Here is a 22,510-nt window from a genome sequence, read left to right as displayed (position 1 = left end):
TAAAGATCTAGCTTAGCAATATTGATGGCTTGGAAGTTTTTATTAGAGAAACTTATCTTGTAGAAATGCAGATAGAAAAGTTTTTTTTTCCTTATCCCTTAAAATTTAAAAATATTTAAATATACTGCACCTTCAGGGCATGAACAGAGTGAGGTTAGCTTTGTTTAACCAAAACACGGCAGCCTGTAAAGCCTGAAAAAAAAAAAAAATGTAGGGCAAATCACAAGAAGGCCTATTTTATGGAGTGAGTAGTAAACCAGGAGGTGATCCAGGGCAAAACATTCCATGCCTTTAAAACGATTTCAAATTTATTTGTGGAAAGAGTACTACTTTGGGAACACAAGCTTGATGGATAGACAACTATAAAATTATCTCTTGTGAGCTCATAGATTTTAAGTTTTTCGGGAATTTAGAGCACAGGACGGCAGGAGGAAGTGTTCATGATACCCAGTGTTAGGAGAAAGAGAAGAAAGTGCTTTTGGCAGCCAAGGGGCCTGTACAAAGCAACATGACCAGGAAAGACTTGAACCTGTCCTGCCCTAGTCAAGAAGCATTTCAGGAAGGGTGAGCAGCAGATGAGCCTCTACTCGAAGACTGCAGTGGTCCAAGTAATGCAGATGAACGTTTCCTCTTATAATTCACAATGAATGTGATGTATTCCAGGCTGTACAACAAATCATTTTGTGTTTTCTTTCTGCAAGACAGAGGAGTTGGGGCATATGATCTCTGGATGCTTTTCTCTCTAGAATCTAAAGACTCCATAAGGGATCACAGCCATTCCTAATTCTCCTAAAGAGCACATAGTCACTGTCAGCATCAGAACTGAACTGATTAAGGGTCTGAGCCAGTTTGACAACTCTTGGGTACTCATAGTGATAAGGAAGCACATTGAAGCTGGACTATCTATAAAGAGGCTGAACTCATTCATGCATTCAGACAGCAAGCATTTTCGCCTCCCCGTTATATTCCAGGCACTGCACCAGGCACTGGGGATGCAGAACCAGGCGAGACATGCACTGCTCAGGGAAGCCGTCCCAGCGGAGAAAAGATTAACAAGCCCGTCCTAGGGCACATGGCAGTACAGAGGCAGGGCAGCTACCTCGGCCCAAGTTGTCCTCAGGCAGAACAGAAAGTGAGGCTCAGAGCACTATCTCAGTTCTAGGCAAGACAACAGGATTGTAGCAGCTTTCTCTTGACTGACTGGCAAAAGGGTGGCATTAAACAACAAGCCAAACAGATATCCATCCTTGACGGAGACCCTGGCACGTGCCAGTTGATTCTGCCAATTTTTCATGGACGGAAAGACCGAGCAGAGCAGAACGGGTGAGTCTCTGCAAGTGGAAGAAGTCTCTCAAAAGGGGTTGTGTTTCCTAAAGGGCGCTCCAGAAGGGCTGTACTACTTTTATCCGGGAGAAAACACTCTGGCAGTGTAGGCACGGGAGGGTGTACGTCTGGAGTCATTTCAAGGCTTTTTCCATCTTGCCTGATGTGACAACAAGGAAGGGTTTGTTCGTTTTATTTATTTATTTCCCATTTTGAACGATTTCGCTTTGCCCCTCTTCCCCCCTTCCAGCCACTCGGGTTTGGGTTTTCCATATGACTCATAATTCCTTCCGAAAGTGGAGTCGAATTCATAAAAGTGGTGGAAGCGCGAAGAGGGGGGCGGGGGACGGGCTAGGAGCCCCAGGGAGTCTTCACTACCGACATTCCCACTCAGCCCCCGGCGCGAGCGGCGGCTGGCCTGGGGAATCCAGCCTGCGCTCTGCCGGCGGGGATACTAGCGAAGCCCGGGCGGCCGGGACCGGGTGACTGGGCGGCGGGCGCGGGAGGGTCGGCGGCCGGCGGCGCTGCAGCAGCTTCGGCACGGCCGCCGCCGCCCGCGGGCGCGAGTGTGCGCGGGTGTGGAAGGCCGGCGTGCGGGCCGCGAGGGGTGTGCGCGCGTGAGGCGGAGCGGGGCTCGCCCCTCGCCGGCGCCCGCCGCCCGGCCGGTGATCGCTCTCCGGCCGTCTCCAGCACCCTCGGCCCCCCCACGGCCGTTGGTCTTGGCGGGGGGAGGGAGAAAGTGAGAGTCGGTGTCATCACCATCCATTGTCAGGAGGGGAAGAAATTGGAATCCAGCAGCGGCGAGCAGCAGCTGGGCGGTCACATCTGGGAATGCAAAGCCGACCTCCCCCGCCTCCTCCTCCGCCACCACCGCCTCCTCTCTCACCCGGGATCACTTCCGAAACCACTTCGCCTTCAGCCCCTGCCTCGGCCAGAGGTTTCATTTTTAACTGAATATTTACGAAAGCTGGAAGCGTGCGAGGGGGTGGGGTGGGGTGGAAAATAGCGGCTGCTTCTTTTCCAGGGATTTATTTAATGGGGATGTGTTCAAGGCAAGAGCGAATTCAGAAGGATATCGACGTCGTGATCCAGAAGTCCAGAGCCGAGAAGGACTGCCTGTTTGCAGGTGAGTTCTCGCCTTTCCAGAGCCTCGGACCCAGCGCCAGCTTCCTCTGTCCGCCCGTCACCCCCTTGCCCAGTTTTCTGGCCGCGAGGTGTGTGGCTGGGGATGGGGGGTGGGTTGTACATCCCCATTCTGGGGTTCATTTGGCAACAGCTGCTGCAGCGGGAGCGGGAGCCAAAAGGGGGAGGGGGCAACAGCCTCTCTCCTTCTCCCCTCCCCCCGGTCTGGGGCGGTCACCAGCTTTGGGGACAGAACCCTGGTGGCCCCGAGCAGGGGTCTAGGCAAGGAGCCGTGCATGGTATTTTTAGTCCCCTGTGGACGCCTGGAGCGTCCGATCCCGCCTCCGGGGTTTCAGCAGCAGCGACCCAGGCGGCTGATAGGACCCGCCGGGTTTGCGCAATGGGCTGAGCGGCGGCAGCCAGGAATGGAGCCCGCTGCGCTGCGCGGCGCTGGCTGGCTGCGCCGGGCGCCGAGGCCCCCCCGCCCCCCCCCCCCCCCCCGGTGGGCAGCGTTGGGCCGATCTCCGGTCGCTTCGGCTCCCTCTAGTACCTTCGACTGGCAATGTCATGCCCCGGAAAAAGGAGAGATGCCCTAGGTCCCTAAGGCGCCCCGAGCCTCTGCTTGGGGGTCGTCTTTCGTCCATTTTGCTCCCCCTGGAGGGGGACAGGATTTTGCTCCCCGAGCCGACAGCTCAGCGGGGGCCGCTTCCGGCAGCCCGGACCGGGAAATTCCCGCCGTTGCCATGGCACCCGGCACTTGTTGCGGGGGGCGGCCACGCGCGGCACCCGGCTCGGGGTGCGCAGCATCCCCTCCGGCACCGCTCGGAGAGGGGAATTCGGGGTTCTCCAGCTCTCGCCTCCCGCCCAGCCAGGCCTCCCCTTGGCTCTATCAAATAAATAAGGGGTCCGAGTCAGGACGAGGGTTAAAAATCCACTCCAGGGGGTAGCTTTTAACAAGACTTTTCGTTTCAGATTTCAGATACTCAGACTCCACCTTTACTTTCACCTACGTTGGCGGCCCCAAAAGGTATTTATGTGTATAGAGTTGCTTCATTTCCTGTTCACAAGCTGGTGTTTCCTTTGTTCTTAGCGTGTTCCGTGTTCGGGTGTTTTTTTCTTCTTCTCTTTTTGTTGTCGTTTAGCCACGTCCCAAGCCTGAGGTCTCTCGATTTTAAATAGCAGAGGGGAAATAAATAGGTTTGATTCATGTGTTTCTAAGATCACGCCACGGGCCAACAACAGAGCTCTCACACTCTTCGTGCTAAAGATGTTCTACAGTAGTACCTAGCTCTTGAGCCTTTAGGGTTTGACATAGGCGAATGCAAAACCAGAATATTGGGCATAAAAGACATAAGATGTCACAGAATAGTTTGGTCACATGTGATTTTTCTGGTGAGCTAGGGCTGCACATTTCTATGTTTTTTTGTAGGTTACCATAAACATGTAGTCTGCCAATTCTCCATCTTTTTTTATTTTTTTTTTAAAGGAGTCCTATTTTGGTTTTCATAGAAAGAATTTGGAAGTTATATGTAGCTGGAATGTGTAAACTTCTTTCTTGAGGAGGAAGAATGAGAGATGCATATGTTAATACTAAGTTGTTAGCAGTGTGAAGTAAGCCCAAATCCAATTTTGTGTTTACCACTTAGAGATGAAATTAAACCATTAAATATGCCATGCTGTCTTCACTTGTTAAGGTAGAATTTTTACCCTGTTAGACCTTTGGGGACACAGTGGTTTAAAGCAGTGGCCACATCTGAGAACTGTCAGAGATTTAGCTTTGCTGTTAGAACCTGATATTCAATACTGTTTGATCATATTCCAAAATATCTTTTAGCTAATGGAAACATTTAGGAACATATAAATTGCAAAAGAAGCTTTCTTCTGTAAATACATTTTTAAAAAGCTTGGAATTAATGTGAATCTTAAAAATGCTTAGGATTTGTGTTGCAGTGTACATTTCAAAAAAGCTTGCATTGAAATAGTTATCACATTTCCCATAGGCACAATGTACCTAAGTGTCAGGATTGGTATATTGATTTGATTTACTAGTTGAAAATATAGCATATGTAGTATGGACTTTATTAAAATGACAATATTTCTAAATTTTCCATTGTACTGTTGCTTTTGAATAAAAAGAATATATTAGAAGAGATTCAGGCAAATTAGCACTGTTCCTACACTTACTGTCTGAAGGATGCTGGTGTATAACTAATAATCGCTTGAATTGTTTTAATAGTTAAAATTATGCTATGCGGCCCACTGAAAACATTTCCTATGCTTCTGGGTTGATACCTGCTTGAGTTGTCTGTTTCACAATTGTGGTTCTCATGAGAGGTGTGGACTGGGAAAGCCCTGGGTAGGCTTTTCAACTAATTAGCTTTATTATTAACAGTAAGATACTTGTTTTGGCCTCAGTTTACTTATCTGTACAAGAAGGGGATGAACCTTACAGTTAATCACTAAGATCTGTTTGCAGTAAGATTCTTTATCAGGAAACTACTGAACTAGTGTTAACACAGTAAGAGGTGGAGAAGTTATAACTGCCTCCAGGAGCAAGGCCTGGAGATTGGGATGGATAATTGCGATAACATCAGTTTTCAGTGTAGGAACAAACACCATGGCTGCTCGTAAAGTAAGAAAACACCATGGCTGCTCGTAAAGTAAGAGATGTTTCCTCATCTATGTTATCCTCCTAAAGGATAGTTTTTTCCTTGCTTCCTGATTTAAATAACAGTTCACTTGCATTTGTAATGTGGAATAGTCTGCTTTTTAAAGACTGTTGTGAATTGTTGCTGTGATTGCTTTGTCCTTCCAAAAGCTTGCTCTATAAACCAACGTATAAAAGATTGTTTTAGTACTGTAATAATAATACCTTTAATATTACCCCTTTATGGGTTTGTAGCTAATGGCAGAAAATAAATTTTCTGAAAGAAAAAAAATTGTTTGCATGAACTACATTGTCTATATTAGAATTTGATACTTGTTAGTATTTCTCATTGCTGTGTGTCATCAGGTATTTAAAAATGAAATAATCCTTTGCTTTGATTTAAAATGCTTATCGACTTACTATATTCAGTTGATAGTGTCATTTTGGATTGTTGTTGTTCAGTTCCCAAGTCGTGTCCAATTCTTTTCGACCCCATGGATTGCAGCTTGCCAGGCTTCCCTGTCCTTCACTATCAGACTCATGTTGGTTAAGTTGGTGATGCCATCCAGCCATCTCATCCTCTGTCACCCCTGTCTCCTCCTGCCTTCACTATTTCCCCGCATCAAGGTTTTTTTCCAATGAGTTGGCTCTTCACATTAGGTGGCCAGAGTATTAGAGCTCCAACTTCAGCATAAATCCTTCCAATGAGTATTCAGAGTTGATTCCCTTTGGACTGACTGGGTTTGATCTCCTTGCTGTCCAAGAGACTCTCAAGAGTCTTTTCCAGCACCACAATGTGAAAGCATCAGTTCCTTGGTGCTCAGTCATTTCCTGTAAACTAGACTTATTTTCCTGATTAAAGGAAGGTGGAGATCTTCTGGAGAGATAGTCCATGTTTATCTTGAATTATACTGTGCTATCATTTCATCTAAACCATTGAAAACATTTATGTTCAAGAAATGATTTCAAAAATAATTTTCAGTTTCAGGTTATATATAAAACTTAATCTACTGTTTCCTCTCTGACACTGTCCAAGAATAGTTACACTTTGTTCTGAGGCAGAAGTTGATTTTATATGTTACTCTTCAAAAAAGAAATAATACTGAAAATTTTTTTCATATAATTTTGTGTGTGTGTGTGTTTCTGTGGATAAGAGGACATGCCAAGAGGCCAGCGTGTCAGGGCTGGCCATCGGCCTAGTAGGTTGGCCTTTCATTTAGAGGTTGTGAGAGGGGCAGAGTGCCTTTTACATTTGCCCTTCTATCTGTGTGGACTTCAGGTGAGGTTTGAAGGGGAGCAGATAGTCAGCTAGAAGACTTTGTTCACTTGCTTTTCCCTCGTGGGAAGATTCATGGAATTATTATTATCCCCAGCTTTGTATTTGGAAACTTGAGGCTCAGAGAGTTTAGAGAACCGGCTCAGATTTCCTCAGTTAATGACGGAGCTTCCACGTAAAGCCAGTTCTGTCACACTTCTGAGACCTGGCCTCTTTTCTATACACTAGTGTTCCCAGCCTCTTTGAACAATCTCTTGAGACTCTTGAACATCAAAAAAATGATGCAGCCGTTTACCTGAGAGTTGTAGTTTTTGCATCATTTGATTGAGAAACAATGAGAAAAGAAGTGTTAAATGTTAAGAATTGATTATTAATGCAATCTACATATGCTTGAAAACTTGGGGTATATATATATTGGGCAAGGTTAATTCATTGTAGCACTGATCCTTACAATGCTTCTGATTCCTGGCCTCCTGGGAAGAACTCCACAGTCGTTGGTAGTCCTGGGCCTGCTGTGGGCTCCTCCCGAATGCTGCCTCGCAATTTCACGGGTGTGCTAAAAACTATAAACCAGGAGCCTCAATTGTATACAGTTTGTAAGCTGATGCAAATTCACTCCTTCCCTATACTTTGTCATGCTGTTTGTTTACTTTTTTCTTTCTCCCTTATGGTTGGTAGTAAACTTAAGACCAGAGATTTGGGGCTCTTGTCCTTCACCTCACTTGCAGTTAGTTGTACAGTCAGTGGTAGAAGAAACAGAAGGGGCCAAATGAGTGGGGACAGCTGCTGAGAGGCTGGGGAAGCAGGCTGAGTACTTGGGGCCAGAGGTTAAAGATAGAGAGTAGGGGGAGCCCTGAAGGAGCCTGGTCATGGACCCTGGTAGGATTCCCTGACTGAGCTTTTAGCAAGGAAGGTATTGTGAAGATATACCTGAGGTTTTAAATGTTGATTGTTTAAGAAAAGAAAATGGAAAAAGAGATGTCAAAAATAAAATTAAATTAAAAACCACATGATTTCTCCGTCTTCTATTAACATTAGCATTTATTCTCTCAGAATTTTTCTGTGTCTGTCTGCATATAAAATGTACACATCCAAAGACTGTTGTTATCCTCTCGAGACCTCACTGTTTTTCACCCAAGAATATAACATTAATGTCTTTCTTTTAGAAAGGATATGAGAGTAAAGAAATACTTAATTGAATTAGGAATTTTCCAGTCAAGGAGTGTGCATGATAAGAAATCTAATATTTATTTTACAAATTATTAATAAATTAGAAATTTAATGTTTGGTGGAATGTTCAGAGTTGCCTGTGAGTTTACACCCTTTATTGTGTGTCCGCAGCTTTACTTTTTTGAAGTAAATAATTTTATTTTTGGCTGTGCCGGGTGTACATTCCTTTGCCTAGACTTTGTCTAGTTGCAGTGAGCGTGGGGCCACGCGTCCTTGAGGTGCACAGGTTTCTCACTGCGTGGCTTGTCTTGTCCTGAACAGGCTCTAGGTGCACAGACTTCAGTAGTTGCAGCGTGCAGCCTCAGGAGTTGGGGCTCCTGGGCTCTAGAGTGCACTGGGGTTAGTTGCTCTGCAGCATGTGGGAACTTCCTGGGCCAGGGATCACACGGGTGACCGCTTCATTGGCAGGTGGATTCTTATCCACTGCCCCATCAGGGAAGTAAGTCCCAGATTGACAGGTCTTCTGGCTGGTGGAAAGCAATTTCCTAACCCAAATAACCAGGTATAGGGATACTCAGATAGTTCAAAAAGCCCCCAATCTGGTGATATCACTGAGGAATGGAATTTCTTATGAATCCAGAAGTTGCTTACTCAAGTTATAAGCCCTATTATCTGACTTGTTCAAATGTTTCCAGAAGACAGATAATGCAGTTTTTTAGGATAATAGAGAGTTATGGGGGCTGTGGTACACTGGAGAGTTTGTTTTTTTCAGAGTATTTATTTCAGTTACAAAAATCAACACCACTCTGGTGGTCGACCACATCTTCTGGGGATCCTAATCTGCTGGGGCTCCCATTGCACAGTCCTTTACTGATGGGATGCTATGGAAAGAGGCAATCCAGTTGATTGCTAAAGTGCATTTGTTTTCTTTTGAGTTTCCTAGAAAGGAGGTGTGTACATGTGTGCAGGAGTTGGGGAACTGGGAGGGTGGAGAAGTAATTCCAGCATCTCAAAAAAGACTCATCAATTTTCACTATGCAAAAAGTACACTAAAATTTTGGAATATGTAATTATTTTGAAACCTTCAAGAGCTCCTGAAGGTGTCAGAATGAAAAGAATGATCATTTTTAAAAAAAATAAAAAAAATTAGAATGCTTCTCTTACCAATGGGGACCTGTTTTCCATAATTTTTGATTATATCAATTATTACCCAAAATGATATTTTTTTTAAAAGTGTGTTTGCTGGAGCCCTGGGAACCTGCCTTGGAGGTTTGAGGTGACTGGTGGAAGGGAGTGTGAAGGAAGCTGAATGAGTGAGAGCCAGGCTTTCACATCCCTTTGTAAATTACAGCTGCTCTATCTAGCTTTTTCTGTTCCGGTATAACATTTTCTTTGAAAAATGTTTCATTGGTAAATGAGTTTTAAAACCATTGACCTAAAGTAACCACCAATTTAACACAAGTTTATTGTACCTTATATATTAAAAAAAATTAAACTCCATTTATTTCATGGATTAAAATAATACTGCTAATGATATTTATTGGGCATGGTCTCACCTACCTTACATCCTGTATTTGCAACAAAGAAGACCAATAGGTATTTTGTCAGCTGTTGTACATTTTATAGCTAAAGAAACTGTTGGGTAGTTTAAATAGTTTATGGTTAGTAAGAAGCTGAGTAGGGATATACTGCAGTATAAGTCAGTGTTTTTGTGAGGTTTTAAGGGGCATGGGTTGAACTGGCCTGACTAGAATAGCTGGGAATGTTTGGGCCTGGGCAGGGATTGCTTTTGCTGGTAGAATGTCTGCCAGGGGCAGTACTGAAAATCTATTGCTTGACAGGGCAAGTGCCCGAGCCCAACGCTAAGCAGTAATGGTAGGAAACTTATCTACATAGACTGTGGAATTCTTGTGCAAATATTGGGCCCATCTAATTTAAATTCCCCATCATCTCTTTCTGCAGCATTGGGGAAAAAAGAAAAAAAAAAAGGCATAAAAGTGAAATTTCATCAGTCTGAAAAATATTTTGTAATTCTCTGCACACATTTGCTTTTGGATGGGTTGTGCTGTAATAGATAAGTATTGCTCTAGGACAGCTGTCACTGACTTAGTATGGAATTTTAATCAAGTTATTGATACGTAATCTTTCTTTTTTTCATTCTCTAAATTTCTGCAATCCTGTCTCCCATGTGCCCCCAGGAAAGACTAATCAAAATATGTTTTTATTAATAAAACTTGTCATTCTTGTCTTATTGTGATCATACTTCAGGTTTTCTGTTCAGTTATCTCACTTCATTGCTGGGCAGTTCAACCCAACACATGGAAACATTTCCTCCTTTGAAGAAGCTTCTCTTCCCAGCCTTTCCCCTGGTCAGCTTGACATCATTTGAGCCTGGTGTGGGGAACCTCGGTCTCAGGTTTCATGTATCCCACCTTCTTCACCTTCTAAGCTCCACCAGCTCTTACTTTGAAATCATTGTTGGCACCTTCATCGCTCCCCATGTCTACACTTGGTCTGGGTCCTGATAACCCTGACTTAGGTCAGTCACTTTGAACCAAGTGACTTAAAATACTCGATTAACAGCTACTCACCCATCCAGTTCATTTATACCTGAACTCTTTAACTATGTATTTAATCAAAGCACTTACCTGCTCAGAAGCTTTCAAATGCAACCAAGATTTTCTCCAGATTAAATTTAATTCCCATTCTTGACTCTCAAAAGTGACCTTTCCCATCCATTCATATATGTTTCTCAGCCTTCCAAATGCTAACTCACTGCTGTTTATTTATTGACCTCATCTCTCTAATTAGCAACAGTTTGTATGAACTCAGTGCATTAAGCATATATGGCTCTTCAAGGTTTATTGATAGATAACATCTGTGTTGCATAATATTCTTGGTTTGGCTATCAAGATCATGGTTTTTATTATCACAAAGACTGATTGATTTCATCTTTCCTTTGACCACAAGTGGCATGTCTGTGAAAATATGTAATGTGTTCACACAGAAGAGGATAGAGGGAGACCCCGAGTGGAACAAGTTGAGATTGAGAAGACAAAAATGAAACCTGAGGAGGGTGGGTGGGATGAGAAAATAAATAGATCAGTCCCTATACTGAATAACAACAGCTGGTCTCATTTGTAGTTTATTTGCATCTTGGTGACATCCGGTTTGTGGCTGACACCTTCTTGGTATTAAATGGAGGATGCAAATGATTCAGTGTTAAATTTAAAAGGAAGACATTCACATAAGCCTTTGAGCAGTCAGATCATTTTTCCTTATACTGAAATTAGCAACCAAGATAGCTTCTTTCTGAACATTTTGAAATGTAGGTTGGAAAGACCTTCCCAATGGCCTGAAAGTATTCTTAGGATTTGTTAACCAACTCTGAAGTGCTGTAGTTATTTGCATTTTCATCACTGTTTTGTTTAAAAAACAAATACAGGTTGTTATTAGCCAAGATTTAGTTGTAAAATATTTCCTGTGTTTGAAGTAGAGAATTGAGCCAGAGACTAATATAACTAGTTTACATTTGCTAGACTTTCATATCTATGCAGAAAAAAAAATCAGGCAAAATTGGAAAACAACAGACCAAAATACTATTAAGGATAGAGCTGTATAAAAGAAATAATAATAAGTTGAATAAAATAAGTCACACAAATAAAATCAGTACTTTAAGAACTAGAACTCGTTTTAGCATAGTGCCCAGAGTATAGTATTTCCTAATATTTCTTAAATGATAGTAATATTTTTCCTATGTGGTAGCATTTCCCAAACTGTTTAATTAGCTGTTAGATATGTAGCCAAATATGTCTGGGAAATGCTTAGTTAAACAATATTAAAAAATTTTAATGGTTGTCTTCTTAGAGGCTTTTATATATTAGTGTGCATTATGCATACCCAAGAGGTGAATTAACTATTCAGGGTTTTTCAGACTTATTTGATTACAGATCTGGAACATCTCAAGAGAGCTGTTTTGTGGAAAACACTTTGGCAAACTCTGAGTCCTATTCATTAAAAAGTTTTTGAGTAAACAACAGTATAATATAAATGGAAATTGCCGATTCACACTGAGCCCCAAAGAATTTATTTGCAGTCATTTTTACAGAATTTGCTTTATGACAGGGAAAGTCTTAGTTAAAGGCACTTGGCATTTCATGCCACCAACATTTCTACATGAGGACTTCTTTTTCTGGGCTGCTCACTCTCTCCTTGGTTGTATTGAAGTCATTTATAATGAGAGCTCTCATCTATTCTTCTTTATGAAAGCACTGAAGTTAGCAGGGCCCTCTCTGGCACATGATTAGAAGTCAGCCTTTTAAGGACGCGTTAGAGGTAGATAATGATCCTGTGCAGCAGAAGGACTCGTTATGTCCTCTTAGATTCTGCCACTCTGACTGCAGTAGAGCTTCTTAGTGAGCCATCTTTGATGGAATATATATTTTGGGAGAAGTTGGTGGTGAGAGAAGACTAGAATTTATCTAAATGTTTCATTTCTTTGACAAATTACATTTAATAAATCAATGAAGGTATCTATTTTGTAAAATCATTTTCCTCCCAGTGACTATATGAGAAAATTACTTGAAGGAGTTTTCAAACATTTCTCAGAATTTTTTCAACACTAGCCTGGAAATAAACTCTCTCTTCTTTAAAGAGCATTAGTCGTTAAACTTCAGGCAGCCACACATTACTTTGGGCTTCCCAGGTGGCGCTTGTGGTAAAGAATCCACCTGCCAATTTAGGAGATGCCGGAGACAAGGATTCAATCCCTGGGTCAGGACAATCTCCTGGAGGAGGGCATGGCAGCCCACTCCAGTATTCTTGCTTATAGAATCCCATGGATACAGGAGCATGGCAAGCTACAGTCCATAGGGTCGTGAAGACTTGGACACAATTGAAATGACTTAGCATGCACACGTTACTTGTGCTAACATATGTGTGGAGAATGAATTGTCTGCTTTAAAGTGCACTCCTGGGGACAGAGGGTCAGAGTATTCAGAGTGTTCTGTATTCAGAGTGATTCATGTTAACATTAGATGTTTTTTTCTGTACTAACTACTGTTGTGATTCAGTGGAACCTCACACATACTGAGAATCTAGTTCTAGGTTTCTCACTTGGAAGTTAGTGTGTAAAATGTTAACATTGAATTTGTAACTGTGACAATACATTTATTCACCTACATGTATTTGTATCAGTGATCTTCTTCGGAACAAAGTCATCCATATTAGCATGTGGGAGACCTAAGCAGAAGGCTAAAATCTGCTTCCTGGATAGAAGCTGGTGCAGTCATCCTTTCTCATTAAAATGCACCACAGCTAGATATGCAGCAGGAAAAATACAGGCCCTCCAGCTGAAAAGCAGTCATCGCTTTATTATTACTACAGAATTTGATATGATGTCTATAGTGATTGGTGGTGGTGGTTTAGTTGCTTTGTCCTGTCTGACGCTTGCTACCCCATGGACTATAGCCCGCCAGGCTCCTCTATCCGTGGGATTTCCTAGGCAGGAATACTGGAGTGGGTTGCCATTTCATTTTTAGCTAACGAAGAAAGATGTTTGAATAGTTCACTGCGAGCCACATTCTTTCTTGATTCTTCTTGGATCAGCCGATCCTTCTGGGAAAACTAGCCTAGAACAGTAAATTCAGTGAGTTTCAATTAAATGATTTCAATCAGAATTGCATATTCTTCACTGAGTTTATCCCCCCACTGATGAAACTTTGGCCAAGAAAGCTTTTGAACTTAATTTTTTGAAATCATACTAGTTTGATTTCATTTGCGCTTTCTGTGTTGACTTCCTATGTCATTAATTTAAAATTTCCAGTATCAATTCTCGATGTCCAATATATAAAAAATTCTTTCTAGCTGTAAGTAATTGATAGGGAAAAATCTACTTAGGGCAATAGTTTCATAAAAAAGTTTTTTAAAAGAAATGTTGACATTTTTCAGTCTTTGGATTATTCTGGGAAATGTTACATTTCAAATGTACTTTGAAATCAGAATTCAGGTGCTTAATACTTCACAGCTATTAGAACGGCCAATATCCAGATCACTGAAAGCACAAATGCTGTTGGAGATATGGAGCGATAGGAACTGCTGGTGGGAAAGCCAAGTGTATGTCCAACCACTTTGGAAGACTGCTTACATAGATAGTTGCTTGTAAAACTAAACCTACTCTGACCTGTGATTCAGCAGTCACACTCGTTGGTAGTTACCCAAAAGATTTGAAAAATGAATGTCCACATGAAAATCTGCACATGATGTTTGCAGCAATTTTACTCAAAAGGGTCAAATCCTGGATATAACCAACATGTCCTTCAGATGGTGGATGGATAAGTAAACAGTGGTATATCCAGACATGGATTGTTTTTTAGTGCTAAAAAGAAACGAGCTATCAGGCCATAAAAAGACACGAAGTGAAGTTGCTCAGTCATGTCCGACTCTTTGTGACCCCATAGACTGTAGCCTACCAGGCTCCTCCGTCTATGGGATTTTCCAGGCGAGAATACTGGAGTGGGTTGCCATTTCCTTCTCCAGGAGATCTTTCCGACCTGGGGACTGAACCCAGGTCTCCTGCATTATAGGACCACCACCAGAGAGGTCCAAAACAAAAAGACGTGGAGGAAACTTAAGTGCATTCTGCTAAGTAAAAAAAGCCGATCTCAAGGGCTGTGTACTGTGTGGTTCCAACTACATGACGTTCTGGAAGAGACAAAAGCATGGAGATAGTTGCCGGGAGTTAAAGGAGAAGGAATGGCGAAATACGTAGAACAGAGAATTTTTAGGATATTGAAACTGTTCCATGTGATACTGTATGAGTGCATATATGTCACTGTGCATTTTTGTAAATCCATAAAATGTACAACATGCAGAGTGAACCCTAAAAATAAACTGTAGATTCTGGATAATATTGATGTGTAGTATACGTTCCTCGTTAGTGATAAATATACTGCTCTGGTGGGGAATGTTGGTGATGGGAGAGGCAGTGCTTGTGTCGAGTGTCAAGGGTGTTTGGACTTCCCTGGTGGCTCACATGGTAAAGAATCCATCTGCGATGCAGGAGACTCAGGTTTGATTCTCCGGTCAGAAAGATCCTCTGGAGAAGGGGATGGCTACCCACTCCAGTATTCTTGCCTGGAGAATCCCATAGACAGAGGAGCCTGGTGGGCTACAGTCTATGGGGTTGCAAAGAGTCAGGCAGTGACTGAGTGACTAACACTTTCACACACTTTTCATGAGGAATCTCTATATTCTGCTCAGTTTTGCTGTGAATCTAAAACTGCTCTAAAACAAAAAGTCTGTTTAAAAAAATTGCCAGGGGTAAAAAAAGCAGGTACTTGCCAAAACTTTTCCAACTTATGATTCAGATCTATAGAAAGTTTAAGGATTTCTTTCTGTATTATACAGGTATATAAATTTAAATCAGGAAAGTATAAAATTAGCTATTTAGTTTTACTAAATAAAAGTGTCTTGGCACAAAACTGAAATGGGTAACCTGTGTTATGGTTTTAGCATTTAGCTAATTTTGTAAAAGGAAATCAGTTTTAAATTAGAAATCAGTTTTATTCAAATAGAAATTATAAAACTATATTAAATAATAAGTATTTTGTATTCCAGGAGATATCAGTAACTATTACAGATTTTCTTTGCCTCCAGAATTTTAGTCACCATGTGCTGTATTGTGTTTAGTCGCTCAGTCGTGTCCGACTCTTTGCGACACTATGGACTGTAGCCCGCCAGGCTCCTGTGTCCATGGGGATTCTCCGGGCAAGAATTATTGGAGTGGGTTGCCATGCCCTCTTTCAGGGGATCTTCCACCCTAGGGATTGAACCTAGGTCTCCCTCATTGGAGGCGGATTCTTTACCATCAGAGCCTCCAGAAAAGCCCTTAGTCACCATAGAAATCCAATATTGATAATGCCAGCGCATTTCTCAAAACCAAGTAGAACTTGGTGCTATCAGGTATTTCTGTGGCTGAATACTGAACTTAAACAACGTATTTTTGAAACATTTCTCTCTTGCACACACATGCACATATGCACAAACCTGCAAAACCCTGAAATGACAGTGCATTTTAAGCTTTCCCCCTCAACATACAAAGATAACATTCTGAAGTACATTTGCAGACATTAAGAAAATAAGCTGCCTATTTCATTCTCTCACATACACACGTCCGCATATGGTTCTCAAAGATTGGAGGCACAGAGAATTGAATTACTTTGAAAAATTTTTTTTAGTGGGGAGGGATAGGTAAGCAAGGAGTCTCATATAATCTTTAAAAGTTTTGGTACCACATTGTAGCTTTTAGAACCACCACAAACATACATAAAGTTCTTAATGATTATAAGTTTGACTGTGTTTACAAATTAATTTTAGTCTAAATATTCAGAGAGTATGAAATTGTATTTTATGTTTTTTGAAGAAAATACTGCAAATGTAGGTTAACTGATAGTTATTTCACAATTCTTTATAACCTGTAACGTTACAGCATGGTATAGCACCATTAATTTGGATTATTTTAATCAACCAGTTAAATGAACTAACTTCTCAAAGTCTGGATTTTATCATCTATGAAATGGCAGTAGTTATACTGCAGGGTTTGGAGGACTGAACTACATAATAGGTTTGGAAAAGTGTGTTGTTAGTTGTTCAGTCGTGTCTGATTTTTTGCGACCCCGACCCCTTGGACTGTAGCTTGCCAGGCTCCTCTGTCCATGGGATATCGCGGGCGAGAATACTGGAGTGGGTTACCATTTCCTTTTCCAGGGGGTTTTCATGACCTGGGGCTCCAAACTTGGGTCTGCGGCATTGGCAGGCAGATTCTTTACCATCTGAACCAGCAGGGAAGCCCAGTAAGTTTGATAGGGAGACCTGAAGACTGTTCTTCGGCTTTGTGGTTTCCTAGAAGGAATAATAGGACTCAAAAGCTGTTAAACTCACTGTTATATTTTATTCTAACAAAAGGATACAGATTAAAATCAACAAAGGGCCCAGGCTCTCTGGGCAAAGTCCAAGAGAAACCAGCACAAGTTCCCAAGTGTCTGGTCAGTAGCGTCACATGGACACGTTTGCTCTTCCCCACCATGATGTGTGATAACACATGCAGGGTATCGCCAACCAGTGAAATTCCCCTGAGTCTTGGTGTCCAGAGCTTTTATTAGGGGTCAGTCACAGGCATGATGGGGAAGTCATGGCAACCCACTCCAGTATTTTTGCCACGGACAGAGGAGCCTGGGGTCTCAAAAGAGTTGGACACGACTAAGCAACTAAGCACACAGGCATGATGCCCCTTTGTGACTGACCTCAGCTATTTAAATTCCAGCCACAAAGCAAAAAAACATTTGTTGGCATAACTGTCTGAGCAAATCCAAGACCACAGGCCTACAGGAACATCTTTGTCAGGTAGAAGATTCATTCCAAGGGCTCCAAGCTCATTTCCTAGGAACTGGCCAAGGGCCAGTCCTAAAGACAGACTTTTCCTGGGAATGTGCAGGGTTTGAACGGCCAGGGCCCGAGTTAACCCTTTCCTGCTGTGTCCAACACAAGACTTGAAAGAGAAGGCAATACTTGTAATTATTCATAGCACTAGCCCTGATTCTGCTTCCCTAGTGGCTCAGTGGTACAGAATTCTTTGCCTGACAGTGCAGGAGACAATCGTTCGATCCCTGGGTCAGAAAGATCTCCTGGAGAAGGAAATGGCAACCCACTCCCACTCCAGTATTCTTGCCTGAAGAATTCCATGGACCGAGGAACCTGGCAGGCTATATAGTCTGTGGGGTTGTAAAGAGTCAGACATGACTTAGTGACTGAAACAAGAACAGCAACAAACCCGATGCTAATTCCTGGAGTCTAGACCCCAGGAGCAGGCAGAATAAGGGGAGAAATGCCCTATTTGGGGTAGGACAGTTGCCCTGATTGATTTGGAAATACAAAATTTTCTCAGTTTAGAAAGGCATTAATTTGCAAGGTATACTATCATTGAATAACAACTTCTAATGAAAACTGTGTTAAGTATACACCAAAGTTAAAAAGATAGCCACAGCATACGTTCACTTATATAACTGCATGCTATTCTTTTTTTTTTTCCAGTGTCTCAAAGTTAAAGTGTAGACCTTTGTCATTTTTAGAGTCTGAAGATTCTCTGGAATCACTGGCTGTTGTCATGTCACTGCAGTATTCCAGTGATATTGACTTGCCTTCCCCAAGTTCTGGGTTCCTCATCTTCACCTATAACTTTAGAATAGTTAGGCCTCCTTTTCTTTTAATTTGAAAAATGACAGGTTTTTGTCTACGTTTCTTATTTGCTTTACCTTGTATTTTTTCCCTTTCTCTCATCGAGTCGTGTAATTGTGAAAATTACACAACTCTGGAAAATTAGTTAAAGTATGTTTTAGAGTCACTACCAGAGCCCTCCTCTTGGCAGGTCCCTCCTACTGTCCTAGCCTCCCCCATCCGTAGAATGTCTTCATATATTCTGATACATTTGGCACTTTCCCCTGACTTTTCTGGCAGTGTCTGACCCGTAGTGTGACTGTCTCCATAGGGGGAAAAAATTATTTTAAGGCTGTGTCATAGCTTTATGCAACAGGCACATGGTGATTCTAACACAAGTGACCCAGGGGTGACAATCAAATGAGGTGAAATGTTCTGTTGAGGTCTGAGTTCTCTCTTGCTAACATTGGCAGGTAAATGTCACAACTACTTCCTACATAGTAGTTAAGAAGTTTATCCTTTGATATATTAGTGATAATAAGTTAGAAACATGAATCTTATAATCAGGGAAATCCAATAAAAAAAACAAAGACTTACTGAGCCAGTAATTTGAGATAGGCAAATAATTCCTAATTTCTGCTTCTGAATTGCCTCTTACATTTTGGTCCCAAGCAGATTTCTCATTCATATCATGTCCTTTACATGCTGGAGAAGCTGTTTGAAGAAACAGGTGACTGGAATAACTTTATGCATTCTGATAGCCTAGACATTAACATGCTTAATTGAAGTATCTGTTTGATAATTTAAATTAATTTGAAGCAATGTAATGAAGGGATTTTTCAGATTTTGTAGAGAGGCTAATTCAGGGACCAAATATTCATCACTAGGCTGACTGCCTCTGTCTCCTCCATTACCCTGCATCATTGCCCCTTGTTCTTATTTTTCACAGCACCCTCCCGCCTGCTTCCCACACGCTATGCGCTGCTTTTTAATTTTATTTTTGGACAGTGACTCTCTAGGCTGTTAGGGCTTCCTGGATGGCTCAGCCATAAAGAATCCACCAGCAGTGCAGGAGACGCAGGTGTGATCCCTGGGCCGGGAAGATCCCCCGCAGGAGGAAATGGCAACCCACACCTGAATTCTTGCCTGGAAAATCCCATGGACAGAGGAGCTTGGCGGGCTCCAGTCCAAAATGTTGCAAAACATTGAACACAACTGAATGACTGAGTATACATGCATGCACTCGAGACTCTGGGAGCTGATACGCCAGGCAAAGTGGGAAATGGGAAGGGTGAATAATCATAGAGGTCATTAGTAAACCATCTGTATTCTTGCTGCTCCTCCATTCACTCTGTCCGCTTCTCTCTGTGTGCATGTCTATTTCAATATACATTTTACATGCAGAAATCTACAGTTTTTTAAGAGCAACTGTTATCACAGTTAAAACCTGGGGAAATTGATTTTCTTAAGGGAAATACCAATTGGCAAATAAAATTAGTTGATTTTTTCCCCCCTTGAAACTTACTTAAGTGTATTGATCAAATACACTCTGAAGAAAAACATCGCTGTCTCATAAAATATGTTTCACTTTCATATGCGCTCCATATTCCCCTAACTCAAGCTTCCTCTTTCTAAGGGTTATTTCCTAAGTGATGTTGAAAGCCATGTATGTGGTAAGAGGGCAGAATTGCAAAATCAGATATAAATAAAAATAAAATCTTGATATATTTGGTACAAATCCATCTGTCCCATGTCCTTTGTTAGGACCTGAGGGCATGCCTGATTTTCATAAAAGCCATGCGTCGCCATTTAAAGAAGCAAGCAAAAATTATTTTTGATACCCTACTGAAAAACACATGGATTACTTAATTGTATTAGAAATTTTGCAGATGGTTGAAATTTTATGAAATGCTGAGTTTTATCTTTTTTGTGAATTCAAAAGATAGACCCTAGTTTTCTTTTTTAAATTATTTATTTATTTTTGGCTGTGCTTGGTCTTTATTGCTGCACAGGCTGTTCTCTAGTTGCGCTGCGCATGCTTCTCATTGCAGGGGCTTCTTTTGTTTCAGAGCACAGGGTCTCAGGTGCATGGACTTCCGTAGCTGTGGCACACGGGCTCCGTAGTTGAGGCTCCTGGGCTTTAGAGCACAGACTCCACACTTGTGGTACGTGGGATCGTCCTGAATCAGGAATCAAGGATCAATATCTCGGATCCTCAGTGATCCAGGATCGTCCTGGATCAGTGTCTCTTACATTGGTAGGCGTATTCTTTACCACTGAGACACCAGGGAAGCCCAATCCTAGTTTTTCTTAAAAATTAATTTACATAGGTAGTTTCCCTAATAATAGGGTATGAGTGAGTTTTTGTTCCAACTTCAAAGAACGTATATTACCAGAGACAATAAGAATCAAATGTGTCCTGTCCTGTTAGAAAATGCTACTTTCTCTTGACATTTTAAATGACAAGAATTTAATGACATAGCTAAGTGTTCTTTTGGTTCATTTAAAAAAATAGCTTCAGTAAAATACAATTAAGCATTGAGATTTGTTCTTTCAATATCTTAATTTTTTTTTTCAGCTAAAAATTAAGTGAGTTTAGCTTTGAATCCAGTTATTCATTCTTGAAGAGCTGTTGGGTTGCTGATCCATGAGGCAAAAGTCATGTTACCATCCTGGATGTGGGTAGTCACTTATAAGCATCTGCTAGATCCTGTTTACTTAAAATCACAGGGATTAGCATTGGGTGGCTGAAAAGGAGGGTGAATATTCCTTTTTGATATCTAGAGCAGCAAATTTACAGATTCATTATTCTTACAGCTCAAATTGTCTAAGAGCCTCATATTATGAAATTTAATTTCAGTTTCAGCTACTTGTGAAGCAGTTTATTGAAAATAGAATTAAAGTCCTCATTTTGAAGTTATGGAGGAGACTCAAGAATCACAAGAGAGTTTCTTTCAACCTGAAGTTGAAAGTCTGTGAGTTCAAGGACTAATAAGTAAAAAAGTAAATGATACAGTGTGATTATTAAGGGGGAGCTATTCCTGTAGATACTGTGACCTGGTTGAGGAACATTCAAATCCTGAATCTCCCACTTTCTGTGTTCTGTCTTCCCACACCCCATTCTTCTTTTTCAGTTTCTTCTTTTTGAATATGATGTGATTGGAAACCAAATAACCACGCTTGTTAGAATCCCGTCTAAAATGGCACAGACTTCGTTCAGGGACCAGAGGGAACATAAGGACAAATTTTATGACATATTTTTTGATAGTTTAAAATGGTTTTGTATGTTTTGTTTTCTTCTGTGTTGAATTTCATGGTTACCACTGTTTCGTTGCTCACACTTACAGCTTTTGCTACAAAGCAGAGGATGAGTTGGTTAGATAGCATCACCGACTCAGTGGACATGAATTTGAGCAAACTCCGGGTGGTAGTGGAGGACAGAGGAGCCTGGCGTGCTGCAGTCCATGGGGTCTCAAAGAGTTGGACACGACTTAGTGACTGCGCAACAACAATACAAAGCAGTGTAAATGTTGCACCTATTATCATTGTCATGTTGACAGATGGCAGTGTAGGGATAGATGGTTGGAATTTTGTTGTTTGAGTTAGACTGTGCCATTAGAAATTTGTTTTCCCAAGTAACAGTATATTCTGTACTTCTCCTGAATGGAGAAATCCAGGTCTGAACTAAGCATAATTGAATGCATAACAAGGGGAGGTGGTATAGGGAATAACATTTGATGGCTACTTCCTTTCCTTATAATTTGTTCATTGTATTTTAATGTGAATAAGACGTTTTTCTACCAAGAATTTGAAAGTAACATTTTGCGAAGGTAAATTTTGATAAAATCATTTGGGCTTATTTGTAGTCACTTAACATTTTCAGTCCATGTGTTAAAAATGGTATTCAGTGTGATAATCACCTTATTACTGCAGACACGTAGAAGTTTGGCATTTTTAATATCAGATGTTTTAAGTTAAGAGAACTTGCCAGTGTCCCACAGCAGACAATCTCTGCTTGCTTGTGTGTCTTTAATCTTTCTGTGATAAAATTAAGCCTAGAGGCCTTATGCTATTTTAAATTTTCAAAATGAGGTCACGTAAATGTTGTGTCAGACTTTTAATTCATGAGTAGTATCCTCATGAATAGTGAAGATAAGTTATATTTATATCCTACTACTTACTTAGCTGTGGATCAGCAGCGGTGAACAGAGAGCAGTAATATTACTTTCAAATGTTGGTAAACTATTTTTCTTGATCTCATATGAGTATGATGACTTTTTTTTCTTTCTGAATGTCGAAACGTAAGTGAGAGTACATTTGGTGACGGTAGGATGAAATGCTTCAAATTAGGGTTGACCTGGAAATTTTATGGATTTGGAGGGGGAGGGAGTGAAAAGGAACTTTAAAAGCAAGAGAATGAATAGTAGAGAGGATGGATTAGCAGCAGAGCTCAGGGATCCCAGGGGTTTATCTTGAAGAGATTGAGGAGAATTCCTGTGGTTTATGCTGCAGGGAATCAAATTGAAAGCCTTCTACCTAGGAAATGATTTAAATACCCTGGTGCTATACAGAGTGTGAATGCTTTATTTACTTTGAGGAAGAGGTTTAACCCTCCTCATAGATTTCATCAATTTCAGATGTAATGCAAGTACACTTCCCCTTTGGCTATTTTACAAGGACATTGAGGATTAATTAAATTTAAAAGAAAGTAGTGTATTGAACCCCAGGAGGCAGAGGAGCTATGTATTATTTTTCTCATC

General features: G+C 41.3%; 1 protein-coding gene across 2 annotated transcripts in view; it reads left to right on the top strand.

Annotated features, from left to right (window-relative positions):
* The first annotated feature begins 1,185 nt into the window (after nucleotides 1-1,185).
* Nucleotides 1,186-22,510, top strand: part of PARP8 (poly(ADP-ribose) polymerase family member 8) — a 196,743-nt gene continuing 175,418 nt past the window's right edge. The window contains exons 1-3 of one of the 2 annotated variants that reach the window (XM_019982970.2): nucleotides 1,186-1,323; nucleotides 2,348-2,449; nucleotides 3,418-3,472. In XM_019982970.2, the coding sequence (XP_019838529.2) occupies nucleotides 1,293-1,323; nucleotides 2,348-2,449; nucleotides 3,418-3,472 (188 nt within the window). In that variant the 5' untranslated portion in view covers nucleotides 1,186-1,292. Of the gene's footprint in view, nucleotides 1,324-2,130; nucleotides 2,261-2,347; nucleotides 2,450-3,417; nucleotides 3,473-22,510 lie in introns of those variants that run through there. The other variant, XM_019982969.2, reaches the window with a different exon arrangement.

This window comes from Bos indicus, chromosome 20 (genome assembly GCF_029378745.1).
Source record: "Bos indicus isolate NIAB-ARS_2022 breed Sahiwal x Tharparkar chromosome 20, NIAB-ARS_B.indTharparkar_mat_pri_1.0, whole genome shotgun sequence".
Taxonomy (NCBI): Eukaryota; Metazoa; Chordata; class Mammalia; order Artiodactyla; family Bovidae; genus Bos; species Bos indicus.
The sequence above is the reverse complement of the archived record's forward strand: the minus strand, read 5'-3'. Positions and strand labels throughout refer to the sequence as shown.